This window comes from Podarcis cretensis, assembly GCF_951804945.1.
Source record: "Podarcis cretensis genome assembly, chromosome: 1".
Taxonomy (NCBI): Eukaryota; Metazoa; Chordata; class Lepidosauria; order Squamata; family Lacertidae; genus Podarcis; species Podarcis cretensis.
Genome location: NC_137170.1, coordinates 140,673,835 through 140,688,675, shown reverse-complemented (window position 1 = coordinate 140,688,675; position 14,841 = coordinate 140,673,835). Strand labels below are relative to the sequence as shown.

Below are 14,841 nucleotides of genomic sequence, written 5' to 3'. Positions count from 1 at the left end.
GATCTGAAACAGGAGAGTGCCCTCACCCTTCATGAACACCCTCTTTCCTAGACCCATTCTAAAAAAATAAAATAAATAAAGTAAATAAAAAAGTGACTGCGACCCTGAAGGTAGTGAAGTCTTCCTTTGGAAGCAAGCGCCTCCAATTGCTTCACAGATCTAGCTTTCTGCATCTGATTTATTTCCCCTCTTTCGAAAAAAAAATATGGTCGGATTGGCAGATGGACGATTACCTTGCGACAATCTAGCAAGGGCTGGGAACTATTACTCACTGGAAATAAAGCGCGCGAGGGGGGTGAAGCTTTGGGACATGACGTGTTGGGTCTCTTTGTGGGATGAACTTAACAGTTTGTGGCTATAAGTAGGCGAGGGGGCGCCCAAACTGGGGGGTCTGCTGTGTGCCCCGTGGCCCTGGGAGGCTGGCACCGGCGGGGTCGGCGCCTGGCAGCTTCGCCTGGTCCCCTTGGCATCTCGGGCTCACGTCGCTCCGCGCCGGTCGCTGTCCACGGGGGGAGGTGCTGAAAGGGCGAAGGACGCCGGCGCACTGCAGGCATCCTCTTGTCCTTGGCTGCCGCCGCCTCCCCGCGAGCGGCGCTGATTTTCCTCCCCCCGCTGCTTGGCTGCTTCTGCCGCTTCTGCAGCCATTTTGCAACCAGCAGAGCCGGAGGCAGGGGCAGGCTGCCGGCGGAGCCGAGCGATGGACTAGCAGCAGCTGTTGCGGCCAGGCGAGCCGGCACCATGGTGAAGAGGAAGAGCTCGGAAGGCCATGACCAGGAGAGCGGCCGAGGGGTCCCGCTGCCCATCCAGACCTTCCTATGGAGGCAAACCAGGTAAGAGAGAGTAGGGGGCGCTACCTGCGAAGCCTCGTTGGGGATGGAAAGGCTGGCGACCCGCAAACAAGTGCCTCCTCCTCTTGCAACAGCAAAAGGGCTCGCCGTCAAATCAAGAGGGCTGAGGCTTTTTCCTTTTCTGATAAGAGTGCTGCGTGCTATAAGGGGTACTTCGCGCTTGTTTTTTAGAATTAAGGTGCTTCCACGTTTTCTCCCCCTCCCTGGCACCTGATGCCGTCCTCCAGCTGCAGTCAGACCCAAAGGCTTCACAGCAGCTCTGCCAGTCCCCTCGGTGAGCCACACTGGTCTGTAGAACCGGTTACATCAGTCGTCCCTGTGAGCAGCACAGTCCAGGAGAAGAAACCCCTGAAGCAAGCTATCAAGCTATGCATCTGCCTTTGAGCGGTGATGCTCTCCCACTGCCACTATGGCACAGCAACAAGCTTTTGCTTCAGATTGTGGTGAATGCTGGGCTTGTGGAATAGGCTAGTTCACCAGCTATGGCTGTTCCTGCATAGAAATAAGCCTGGCTACAGTATACCCTGCTGTAGCAACCTCCAGGTTAGATGACTGTAATGCACTGGGGGGGGGGCTGCCCTTAAAGACTGTTCAGAATCTGCAGTTGTTGCAAAGGCGATGGTCAGTGTGTTGACCTGTGCAGCTGCTTGGAACCAGAGAACAATTCTGAAGAGTTTTTCACTGGCTGCCTACATGCTTCTGAGCCCAATTGAGGTTTTAGTGTTTATGTACAAAGTCCTGAATGACTTAGGACCCAGTTCTATGAAAGAATGCCTCTCAGCATTTTCCTGCTCAAGATTTAAGACCTACCAGCAAGGCTCTTCTTGTCATTCAATCACCAAGTGACACCTGTGGTGCTTTAGCTCAGTGAGGAGCCTTTTTGGTGCTTGTACCCTGGGGGTGGAATGCTATTTCCCCTGAAGTACAGCATTATTTAGCTTCTGCTGCCAGATGTAAACCCATTTCTTCCTCCAGGCCTTTAGTGGAGCTGGGTGTTGACATGCTGAGCTACCTGGCATTGTTAGATGAAGCAAATTAAGTTATTCAGGTTGAGGTAGTTTTATTGTTTTATTGTCTGATTTTATTGTATCTGTTTGTATTGGGTTGTAAAACCAATGGCACTTCTACTCAAAAGAGACCCTATTAAATTAATAAGTATTAATGATTAGACTTAGATTTAATAACTTTGGTGGGCTTACTCTTAGTATAACTAACATTAGATACAACTCATTGTATTTATTTGAACGTGACTCATCATGAGATTGCTTGCAGTGAAGGGAGGGCTATAAATATTATAATGAATTTATTCAATTTATAGCATGTTTAAGTCACTTTGCACAATTTTGTTGTTCACTACTTCACAGCATAACCTTACATTGAAATGGAATCCTGAAGACTTTCTGAGATAAAGCATGGAAAATGTCAGTTTACTATGATTTACACACAAACGAAATTATATTTTTTAAAGTACAATGAAATTAAAGCCATGCAACATCAGATGTAAATATATAAATATATAACTACAATTGGTATCACTTATACATCCCATTGCTTCCAGTCAGATAAATCTGATTCTGAACACATCGTTAAATAATCCATTAAAATCAATGAGATTGAAAGGTGTTTCACTTTGACTGGATAATGCTTAGTATATTTATGAATATAGTATAGAATATTTGTTAACTTCAGAAAATTATTGTTTATTGTTTCATTTGCCTTTATAAGCTCAGACAAACAAAACAAAAAGCATCACTTTGCCATAGATATATTCAAAAGATCTCTTCCTCCACACCTTTAGTGGAGCTGGGAGTTGAGATACCGAGCCATCTGGAGTATATAATTATAGTCCATCAAAGGCCTTCATAAATGGAATTGTTTGCATCTGGTGCTTAAAAAAAATATAGTGAAGGAGACTGGGGAACATCCCTAGAGAGAGTGTTATACAGACAGGGGCATCTTCCGTCCCCCCCCCAAAAAAAAAAAACCTGCCCCCCCCCAGGAAAAACCCCTCACCACCACTGAGAAAGGAGGCAAGACTTCAGAAAATGAAATTAACCAATGTCTTCATGTTCAAGAAGTTGGTGCTTCAGCTACCTGGGCCTCAGGCATTAAATGAGGCAAGGGGCTGTATTGTGTGAGTTTGGAAAGGGGACTTTTTAGTATCATCTCACACTATAACTCATTTGACATTTTTCAATTACCGGTAAGTTTGTTTAAGTGTTGCATTATCTTCTTCTCGTATGAAAACAATATTGACTTCTTTATTATTGGACTGATCCTACAGAGCAGGCCATGCCTTAGGCATATAGAGGAGAGTTTACAATGGGTTCCACCTCACATTAGATCCCAGTACTAGTCACCTTTCCTTGCACCTGCATTGCCACAGCATCCTAAACCAGCCTTCCGCAGACTGGTGCCCTCCATATGCTGGCTGGGGCTGATGGGAGTTGTAGTCCAAAAACTTAAAGAAGATGGCAGCTTGGGGAAGGCTGTCATAAACATTTCCCAGGCCTGCTGGATGACTGTTATGAGTGGGTTACCACTGCTGTCCACTCACCTACACTGCACATATTCATCCTGAGACTCCCAAAATTGAAGCCTCTGATTGAATGGGTCTCCCTTGCTTTTCTTTAGCGTCAGCCCTCCCCACCCTGACATGTACCATGTACTGTTGGGAAAGGGAAATCCCTCTGTCTCTAGTACTTACTGTAGCCCCTGCAGAAATCTCTCAGATGCAGCCACATGGGGCTATTTGTCAGCTTTGTAACATGCAGTTTCCTTGGGACCTTGGCGTGTGATTTATTTATATAGCCACAGTGTCGTAAGTAATTATGCCATTGTAACCTTCATTGTAATTCAACATGTTTAATTGTGTTATGTACCTATGACCATTCCTTTGACAAGCTTCTTTTTTCTCCCCTCAGTGCATTTTTGAGGCCCAAACTGGGAAAACAATATGAAGCTTCATGTGTGGTATGTGACTTTCAATTTTTTATATATATACGGATTTGCATGCATTTCCTTAATTTTAGTAAAGGAAACTGGCAGACTTTTGTTAAGCTCAATGGCCCAAATGTAGCACTTGCCTTACCATGGCAAAAGTAGCTAAGTACAAACCAATATTACTATATATAAATTTATTATCATGATTCACACTGTTAGCTGTTTTATACAAAAAAAGTTTCCATTATTATGTACTGGCAAAATCAATATAATTCTGACAGATGAGATTCTGAGCATGAAGATTGCAGAGGGTGTGTGCTCATATCCATTGCAGAATCCCTGTCAGGCTAGTACAGAGGTTTTATAACATCAGGAAGAACTTTCTGGCAGTAAAAGCAGTTTGGCAGTGGCACAACCCCCTAGGAATGTGGTGGACTCTCCTTCAGTGGAGGTTTTAAAGCAGAGGCTGGATGGCCATCTGTCAGGGATGCTATGGTTGAGATTCCTGCAGTTCAGCGGGTTGCACTAGACGACTCTTGAGGTCCTTCCCAACTCTACAATTTTATGATTTAATGAACTCAGTTGTTCTTGAAGCCTTTTGGTTCTGGCTTTTGCTAATATAAGATATCAGCACCTCATGTCAATCACATATCACTGATGCAGATGGTTATGCCTTGTTGTGTTTGCTGGACCTCATCAGACATACTATGAATGATGCCCTCTAGCTTAATGCATGAGTTTTGACTCCCTATGCTCTTCTGTTCAGTTGGCACAGCTACAAATGCTACTTCAAAGAAATATGACCCATTTCTTTTCAGGCTTCTAGCATATGACCTTGATTTATTGAATCACTCCTGTAGAGCAAATAAATCATTTACTGCTCATGCTTTATATATCATTTGAAGAAAACACTATTTTCCTCACTTTCTCAAAGTTCTTGAATTCTGACAGGTACAAGCAGAAAATTCACAACTGTTGCTATGCTATACTGTTTCACACAGCTGAAATGTGGGGTTGTGGGAATTAATGTTTCAATGCACTCTTCCATATCAAACACTCCTCCCCAAGCATGTCAGGACAAAGCATCCTAGTTAGCTTCCCTTGTAGAGGATTTTGTTTTGGTCTGCATTTTTGAGCAAACTGACCTGATTCACACACCCTGGACTGATGTGTGAATTGAAATGAAATTATCTTTTGGTCTTCACATTTCTCCACATATAAAAACAAAAACAGACAGACACTCCTACAGGAGGCAGTTAATCTGCTGATCATGTTTCAGAGTTCTGGGGAGAACCATTGCAACTCAAGGTGCTTCACTTTCAAACAACCCGGACTCTCACTCTCTGAATTTTTCTCTCTTCCTGTCCATTCAAGTTGCAGACTGGCTCCAAAACATCACCTGCTTTCAGTCACCAGCTGGAGGACATAATCTTCCCAAACTGTATTCCAAATGTTGGAGAGAGGGTCCCAGCTATCAGGAGAACAACTCTTGTGATTTGCTTTCATAATTTGCTCCCATTATGTTCTTATTAGTATGCTATTAGCTTAACTAAATATGGTCTCCCTGCGTTCATAATGCCACTGAAATACGATCATAAATTCCTTTTAGGGAGCTCATTTGCTAGCTTGCTTTTTACAGTCACAGTCCATTACCCTACTCCAAGTACATGGATGAGAAGAGGGAGCAGTGGCAGTATTATTCATGCAGTCCTCCATTATGCTAATATTGCTTTGATACTACACAGTATGTAGGAGATGGAGTGGGAAGGTGAGGGTAGCATGAGGACTCTGGCACAGACCACTTGGACCTACACTTTTAACTTTCCACAAAATGTGTCAAAGCGCTTCTAGAGCACAGATTGTCAATGTTGTGTCCTACAGACATTGATGGACCAGCACTCACAATCAGCCCCAGTCAGAATGGCCAATGGTCAGGGATGATGGGTATGGTAGTTCATCAATATTTGGAGGGCACTACATGCTTCCCCTGCACTGGAGTATGGAGCAGAGTAAGAGACCTGGGAGGAGGCTTCCCATCAATGCAGAGCATTGCTGGGGAGAGGCAACCAGTTACTACATTTCCGTTCTGCTCTAGCTTCCGAGCTACTACATCACCTCCAAGGGCATTGAGTGTTGGACCTCTTCTCTCGTGCTTCTGACTTACCAGTGTATTTCAGAAGCAAGCCCTCTATTAACAAGCCTTGCTGTAGCCTTTTCATTTAATCAATCAGAACATATTGTATATACTTGAGTATAAGCAGACCCGAATATAAGCCAAGGCACCTAATTTTAGCACAAAAACCTGGGGAAACTTATTGACTCGAGTATAAACCCATTCACCACATCACAAACCTGGTGGCGGTGGCAGCGATGGAGGAAGAACAAGCAGCCCAAAAGGGCTCCTTTTGGGCCGCTCGTCCCTCCGCCGCCGCCTCTGCCGCTCACAAGAGCAGGCATAGGAGCCGCGGTTGGGAGAGGCACAGCACAGCGCCTCTCCCATCTGCGGCTTCCTGTACCTGGCCTTGCGAGAGGCAGGTGGCGGTGGTAGGACCAGCGGGCTGCTCATCCCACCACTGCCGCCTCACTCAAGTATAAGTCGAGGGGGGCTTTTTCAGCATAAAAAATGTGCTGAAAAAGTCGGCTTATACTCGAGTATATACGGTAACTACATCCAAAACATGCTTCCCAAGCTAGATATTGGAGCTCTTTGCTGTGTATCATCATGTGGAAATGTTCTTCCTGGCTCTGTCAGTGCTTTCTGCCCTGCTCTCCAATCTTTTGTTCTATTGACACTGTAATTTCCTAAATGTCAAGGAGACAAAGTCCTTTTCTTTAAGATTGTAACGGTCTTATAAAATTCAGTAGTGTCCCGTGTATTTTTAGAATCTGAGTTGCCAAGTTGAAGCCATTGAAGTGTGTGATGGTGCACTATTTTTAGACACATCCCTTTTGCTGAATTTGTTGATGTATTGTGCTGTATTTGGAGGTCACTTTTAATGCTGTACTTTCCAACCCAACCCAAAAATATAGAGATTTCCCCCCCTCCTTTGTCTCATCGGCCACCATATAACTCAATATCTTCCTGTTTTCCTATAATAGTTAAACTTTCAGTAGCTATGAATGAATGTGGGACAAAACCAACCACAGTATTCTGTTTAAAACAATACATTACAACTTTATTGATGCTTAATTGCAATATTAATACTATGAAGTTTATTTAAAGGATTACTTATAACGCTTGTGGTTTCACTTAGTTACTGTATAATTAAATAGCGCCCACATACACAATAGGGTTACTGTCCCTTTAAGAAGCTGCCTATGTAAGGTTGCTTTTTCACCCCAAATCAAACCCTTGGCAATTACCCTATAGTGCTCCCTTGCCAGTTAATGCACTATACCCAGAGGACTTCACAAGCAGTCTGTCCAGACCCCCATAAGCATTAACTTGTAAGTTTTAAAAAAGTAAACTTTTATTATAACAGTCTAATGGTACAAACTAGGAAAGTCCAGGTGCTCTTAGAAGGCAAAGGAGTAGCATCAACAAATCTGGTCCAAAATCACAAGCCAAGGTTCAGGAGTTTGCATGGGAGCTGTGAACATGTTCTAACAAGTTTATTCCTTATCTGAAGACAGGTATACCTCCTGGGGGTGGGAAAAGTCTCTTCTCATCTCTTGATGTGCCATCAATCCCTAAGCCTGTGTCTTCCTCTGAACTCTCCTGCTCTGTCCTAGCAAGCTGGGAAGGATCAGTCCTTGTGTTTCTCGCCTTGCCGGTTCCAGGCTTATCTAGGTGCAGGGTGGGGTGGGGAGCTTCATCAAGTGGTCTCTGCAGCATAGTCTGATCCCCTTCTCTTCACACTCTGAGTTCTCATCCTCAGGTGCCTCGCACTCCTGGTCTGAATCAGAGGACTCAGGAGGAACCATAACACAGTAATCGCCTTAGTGACCCATACCTCCTGCAATCTGGAGTTTTTCAGGATTCTCTCAGGATTGCACCTATGGTCTTTAACTTGGTCCAGCAATAGCTACCACCTCAAGTTCATAATGAACAATGCTGTTACTTACAGCAGCTTTCTTGAAGGCTGTCTTGCTCTCATATTTCCTCCCTCGACTCTTTGCTCCAGTGATATCAGCTCCTGAGCTGGATCTCCAACTTCCTTTCAGACACCAGCCTCTGCCACTGCTCCCTAAGCCCCTTCCAACTTCCCCACTGACCTCAGTTCCAACAATTACTCCCCCCCAGAGCAGGATGGAACCTGGCCCTTTTTTTACATTAAGAACTACAGTTTCCTGACCACTGTCCTGTTAGCTAGGAATGATGGAAGTTGTAGTCCCAAAACATCTGGAGGGCCAAGTTTGGAGATGCCTGATTTAGAATCAGGACACTTCATTGTTACCTAAAAAAGTGGTACAGATGGTTTGAAAGGACATACATAAAATAAGTCTTTCATAGAATGATAGAGGATCATCTAGTCCAACCCCCTGTAATGCAGGAATAGGCAGCTGTCCTTTATGTCCTGCAACATTGGCATTATCAACAACATGCTCCAACCAACTGAGCTATCCATGGCGACATTGCAGTTTTAAAATGTCCTGAAAATTTCTTAACCAAGTATTGCTACTATTCCCTGCTGATTATTATATGAGAGTCTTGCATGAATGAAAAGCCTTGTTCAAACACGCTATCCTGTGTTTAAAAAGCAAGCAAAGGGCTTGTCCACACTTACTTTCCCCCACTCTTTCCAGTCACAATCCATGATTTAAAGCTCTAAGTCCGAGCACCCTGTTTATTTTTAGCCTAGAGCTTTTCCTGCAAAAACCTGCTCTTTAAGGCTCAATCAGAGCAAGTGACAAACCATGGAAAATGAAAACTGATGTTTGCTCCAAATCAGCTTTCAAGAGCAGGTTTTTATGGGGAAAGGTCTGGGACAAAAAAAAGAGAAATGTTCGGTCATGGAGTGTTAAAACAAATTGCTGAAAAAAAGTGTGGGTAAGCTCAAAATGTTCTTTTCTATTACACCTTATAAATTTGTTTCAAAAGGAAACAAGGGGAGACTCAGGGGTGCCAACTTGAATAAAAGATTGGGGGGGCAGGTAAGCCCTGCCCCACATAATTGATCACGTGACATGGTGCGCACACACAATTTGAATGGCAATGCCCATCAACTTGGCGAGGATAGCCCCCTCAAATATTTTATTGGGGGCAAAGCCCCCTCGGCCCCTAGGAGTTGGCGCCTCTGTGGAGACCATTGATTTATCCATTTATGCTACCCCACAGTGGCTTCCTGGTAGCTGTTCTTTAACTGAAGGTTTTTTGGGGGGGTTATTTACACTTGCTAGCAATCAAAATTTCAGCACTGACAGGCCGATTTTCAATCAAAGTCTGATTTGTTTAATTATAAACTTATTTATAAGCTGCCTTTTGTGAAGTTGCCCACACAGAGGCAGCTTTACATATCAATGAACACAATACCATTGAAAACAGGCACACAATACCATTGAAAACTAGGCACACAATACCATTGAAAACTAGGCAATTTAAATGGCGGCAGTACATAATAATTTAAAAACATAGCCTGGTTAAAAATAAATAAAACAGCAGGCAGAACAGATTCAGCACTTTAAAATGCTACACATTCTAAAACAGCTCTCACTCATTAAATAAAGGCATAGATTAGGAAAAAGCTAGTCCCCCCCCAAAAAAAAAAGGTTTAAAACACCCGCTTTAAAATTTGCAGAGTTGGGGCGGGGCCTCCACGGTTACATAATCTTGGACCTCCACAGAAAAGCCTGTTTCTTGTGCCAGCCAACAAAACTGGCCTTATAGACAGGCCTTGAAGAAGGGTATAAGTGGTTCTTCTAAATCATTGAGGAAAGGGGGTTATTGGTTAGTTTTTGTCTTTTTAGGTTTTTTCTATTCTCATTTTGCATTTTTATTTTGTGAACTGCCCTGTGAAGTTTTTAGGTCAAAAACAGCACTTTGAATGGTTGGGCTTTTATCCTTTCACAAAAACATCTTAGGACAGTGCCAAGCAAATGCAAACACTGCTGCTGCTGCTGCTGTTGATGTTAATTAATGACCGCTCCCCGCCTAAAACGGGGGGCGCCCTTTGCGGGGACGCGCGCAGCCCCTAGATCTGGAGCGGCTCCAACAGCATAGGCTTGGCTTTGCCTTCCCTCAGGTGGGATACCTGGAGGTCTCCGCCTACCTCAGTCAGTTGTCCAATCCCACCTGGGGGAAGCATTGCCAAGGAGACCAGGCCAGGTAGGGGAGGGATTACCTGCCCACACAATAGAGGGAGGATCTTACCTGGGAATCCTCACTTGGCTCCAGAGCTTCTCCCACCCTACCCACCCTCAGTTAATGTCTTATTTTGCAGGTTAACTTTTCTTCACAGGTTTTGCAGGTTAACTTTTCTTCACAGGTATGCAGGCGCTGCTACGTTAAGGTCGCTGTTAAAGGGCCGGAAAGGAATTTCCCTGCATTGGCAGGTTTCGCCTTTCCCGTAGCAAAACGTCACAACTTTGGCGGTATCAGGCCTTGGGCGGAATCCTTTAGTCCATCTTCCTCTTTGCGGCGGTGATACCAGGGTTCCCCGTTAAAGGGGTTTCTGAAGGGAGGCTTTGACCATACGCCGAAAGGTCGTCATTGCTCTCCCCTGCAGTGGTGGCGTAACGGGGGCGGCTATCTCTGCTTGAACATATGTTCTCCAGAGCCGGCCCATTCCCCCCCCACACACACTGGATAACCCTGATGCTCCCTAGGTCCCTGGCTGGGGACTGGGGAGGGAGAACGCCCAATGCCTGAGCCAAGGTCTACCCACATTTGAAATTTAATAAAGTTGTGGCCAATTTAATCCCATAGCACGTTGTCTTAAGTCGTTATTCCACATGACGGGGGGGGGGACCGCGTGGGATCTGGGGACTCCGCCTGTCCACGCAAATTGATATACCACCCTTCACCCAAGAATCACAGGGTGGTTTACAGCATGAAAATACAAAATGCATGAAACAAACAAAACAAACAAAAGTACAACCCCTTACAACTTTCATCAGCTCTGACCATTAGCCAAGACCTGGCTGCTCATGGGAGTCCAACAAGGGCCCAGAAGTTCCTGACATATTGACAGATGTGTGTCAGCCCTCTGTACTTAAATCTAGGAGCAATGGGCTGAATAGGGTTTCCATGCATGTGCACATGGTTTCCAGAGATAATGTGCCCACTGTCCACCATTGCAATGTGGGCCAATCAGACTTCCTGTGTGAAGAATGGAACTGTCCTCATTAAATTTACGTATGGTACTATTTTCATACAAAGCAGAAATGTTCAGTCTTTCAAGAACGTGTAATAGGATTGTTTTTTTTCTTTTTCCTCCTTCATTTTAGTCCTTTGAAAGAGTTTTGGTTGAGAATAAGTTGCACGGTCTTTCACCGGCCCTTTCTGAAGCCATCCAGAGCATTTCTCGCTGGGAACTGGTCCAAGCTGCCTTACCACATGTTCTTCACTGCACGGCGACACTGCTTTCCAATCGGAACAAGTTAGGTCAGTGCGCATGTTAGGATGCTATTATGCTAAAAACCTAATTATGTTCCGTCTAGTTTAAACTGATGGTTCTCAAAGCAGGATAAGCTGTGGCTAAGGGATGCATTTACCTACCCCTTTTGATTTCAGTTGGTTGTGATTGAGCAGAATGACACACACACACACACACACCTATCCAATTATGGGGGGAGGGGAAGCTAGAGAGAACTTCTAGATAAAGACTGAACATTGTAACAGCCCATGGCCTTGGTCTGGAGGAGAACATTTAAACTTTCAATTAATTATATCGCAGTAGTAGTTTTAGTAGTGTAGTAGTAAAATACCGTATTTTTTGCACCATAACACTCACTTTTTTCCTCCTAGAAAGTAAGGGGAAATGTCTGTGCGTGTTATGGAGCGAATGCCTGCGGGTGGCGGGGGGATCTGCTGCAGTCGTGAGCAGAGGATCCATGGTTCCCCTTCCTTCCCTCCTCCGTGGTTACAAAGCATGGATCCACATGGATCCTCAGGATTTTTAGATTGGGCTACTCCAAACTCACTGTCAGATCACATGTCTGTGGCCACAGCATGAACCACAAAAATCATATATCCACTATTTCGTTTAGAATATTTTTTTTCTTGTTTTCCTCCTCTAAAAACTACGTGCGTGTTATGGTCTGGTGCGTGTTATAGAGCGAAAAATACGGTAAATGTTGCCCAGCCATAAGCCATAGCAAAACTAATATATCACCAGAAGACAAAATCCAAAAACAGTGCATGGGAAGACCCAGAACGTCTTGCTGTGTTTTCTCATCTAGGACATCAGGATAAACTTGGTGTTGCAGAAACGAAGCTGCTTCATACTCTGCACTGGATGCTGCTAGAAGCTCCTCAAGACTGCAGCAATGACCGCTTTGGAGGAGGAGGAGGCGGAGACAGGGCATCGAGCTGGAGAGGGAGCAGCAGCGCTTTCATCCACCAGATTGAAAACCAGGGATCTCCAGGGCATCCAAGGCATGACAGCACCAATGAAGAGGAGGAGAACAACAGGAGGAAGTTCTTTCAGAATTCAATGGCCACAGTGGAGCTCTTTGTATTCTTGTTTGCTCCGCTAGTTCATAGGATCAAAGTAAGTGCTTAAAGTAAAGGCTCGTCAACACTTCTGCTTGTCCCATGCCTAGAAAGTATTGAATTACTTACTTACAATGTCCAGAAGTGGCTACTGTGTTTCCTTCCTAGATCTCCAGTGTTGTGGGACACTCTGATTCCATCACCACTCCCAGAGTTCCCCTTGTCCCTGCTTTATTTCCCTCAGGTTCACTCATACTTATACAGACAGAAGCATGGAAGCTCAAGTCAGACAACCCTCCAAATCCTGCTGTGGAGGATTCTGGAGGAGGCCTGGACCCACAAGGGCAACCATTCCATCTTATCTTTCATGTCTGGCATTCCTATGGTATCTCACAGAAACTTTTCTTTTAGGATATCAAATGGAGGGTGTAGCAGAGTCCTTGTAAGCAACCCCTTTTCTTTCTTTCTTTCTTTCTTTCTTTCTTTCTTTCTTTCTTTCTGCTGTATAAAATGTTTATTCGGTGCATGAGATGATTCTTACAATTTCTACCACCTTCATTACAGGTAGAATTGCATTACATTTTTGGAGAGTGAAATTGGAACCAGCAATAAGAACTTCAGATACTCTTCCCCAACTACAGCAACACAGAGCCAATGGCTGCTCCCACTGCCGGCACCCCAAACCCAGTCATAAGACACCTTGTGCACAACATACCACCCCCATGATTGTCCATACACTTTTGTGGATAAACCATGTGTAAAATGGAATAAGAGAGTGGTTTATAGGACAGAAGGACTCTACCTATGAGATTTTGGAACAAGGAATCTCTGGGTTTAAATAAAAAATATCAATGCTCTTCTCCGTCAGATCCACAGGTGTCCCCATGTTCTTGTGTCCTTTTAGGAATCTGATCTGACTTTTCGTCTGGCCAGTGGCCTTGTTATTTGGCAGCCGATGTGGGAGCACAGGCAACCTGAAGTTTCCGCCTTTACTGCCCTGGTTAAACCCATCAGGAATATAATCACAGGTTTGTGGTTGTGTTAATGCATGCAAAAGTACTTAGAAACTGAAAGTCATAGAGAAGTAGCTGGTAAGTGTCTGTTATAGAGTTTCAGAGGCTTCCTCAAACTTCCACCAAAGAACCGATAGCAAATTCTTTTGCAGAGAACCACCTCTTAATAGTAGATGTAGTATCTAACAGGGCTCCAAGTCCCTAACACAGAGCTGGGGAACCTTTTCCAGACCAAGGGTCACAGTGTCTCATGAGAAACATTCCAGGGGACACATGATAGTGGTGGGTGGCCATATGTCCAGAATTTCCTGGAATACTGTGGTCAAAAGCAGTGTCCGGGCAGAAATCGGCAAGACTTCCCAGAAAATCCAGATGTATGGCATGCCATGTCAACTTTGGCCCCCAAAAAACTTTTGTGTCTGGATTTTCACTTTCTGAAATATGGCAACTCTAGCGGCCAGAGGCAAAGTAGGGGCAGCAATACATGTGAATGTAATCTTTGTTCAGTAGTCTACTATCTACAGACACTCAAACACCCTCTCTATCATCCATCAAGAGGCATTTGGTGGTATTCATTGCTGCACTATTGCAAAAGTGCCAAATGGAACGACACTCCCCCCTCCCGTATACAGTTCTGGGGGTTCACACCCAGCTAATTTCAGAGGTGCAAGGAGAAGGAGAGGGGAGATGCCCCACTGCACAAACTGAAGCCCTTCCACAGGGCTTTCACTGACAGAGTTAATCAGGTGACTCCTGTGCATTATCAGAGTTCAATGACACCTCCCACCCAGGTGAAAGCACTAGAAGAGGGTGTGAAGTAAGGTTGGTGAGGGTTGTAGCCTGGGGAGAGCCTGAAGGGATTGATAGAGAAGCCTGGGAGGCTGCATTTGCATGATTCAAGAGGTTTTTTGTTTTATTTAAAAATGCATGCACTTCTTAGCCAATTCCAGTGTTTCTGTGCTTTGAGTCACACAGCTTGCCTACTAACAAGTTCTTCATTTGCCAGCAAAGAGGAGTTCTCCAATGAAAAACCAGACTCTGACATGTGAATCTCCTAATGTGGATGCTGGACGTACAGAGGTAATGTCTGAGGCTGTACAATCTTTATTGGAATCACAGGGAGGGGAGGGGCAGGGGGCGAGCTAAGGAACTGGGCTGAGGAAAGCATTTTTCTGCAGGGAAGGAAGCGATCCTGGAAAGGAACGGGTTGTCCTTCCCACTTGCTCCTTTGGGAAGGCCAATTTTGAAAATACCAAAATACCAACCACAGTCCCTTTGGGAACTCAAGAGAAGTGGAATAACTTTAAACAAATGCTTGCTGTATAATGCAAATTAAATCCTAGCAGAACCTGAAATAACAAAAGCTAAAATCCACTTAATCCATATCCACTTAACCTCAGCCATCAAAGATTGGCTTTAAATGATTGCCCTCCGTAAGAGGTTC

The 14,841-nt window shown here is 44.6% G+C and overlaps 1 protein-coding gene and 1 long non-coding RNA gene across 14 annotated transcripts in view; one reads left to right on the top strand and one right to left on the bottom strand.

Moving 5' to 3' along the window:
* LOC307220561 overlaps positions 1–14,841 on the bottom strand; it is a 320,367-nt gene that overhangs the window by 281,948 nt on the left and 23,578 nt on the right. The window lies entirely within an intron of this gene.
* UNC80 (unc-80 homolog, NALCN channel complex subunit) overlaps positions 296–14,841 on the top strand; it is a 197,931-nt gene continuing 183,385 nt past the window's right edge. For 11 of the 13 annotated variants that reach the window (XM_079974817.1, XM_079974825.1, XM_079974823.1 and 8 more), the window contains exons 1-6: positions 296–830; positions 3,773–3,821; positions 11,178–11,334; positions 12,132–12,442; positions 13,289–13,412; positions 14,404–14,477. In XM_079974817.1, coding sequence (XP_079830943.1) covers positions 739–830; positions 3,773–3,821; positions 11,178–11,334; positions 12,132–12,442; positions 13,289–13,412; positions 14,404–14,477 — 807 coding nt within the window. In that variant the 5' untranslated portion in view covers positions 296–738. The remainder of the gene's footprint in view (positions 831–3,772; positions 3,822–11,177; positions 11,335–12,131; positions 12,443–13,288; positions 13,413–14,403; positions 14,478–14,841) is intronic. The other 2 variants (XM_079974816.1, XM_079974824.1) reach the window with 1 other exon arrangement.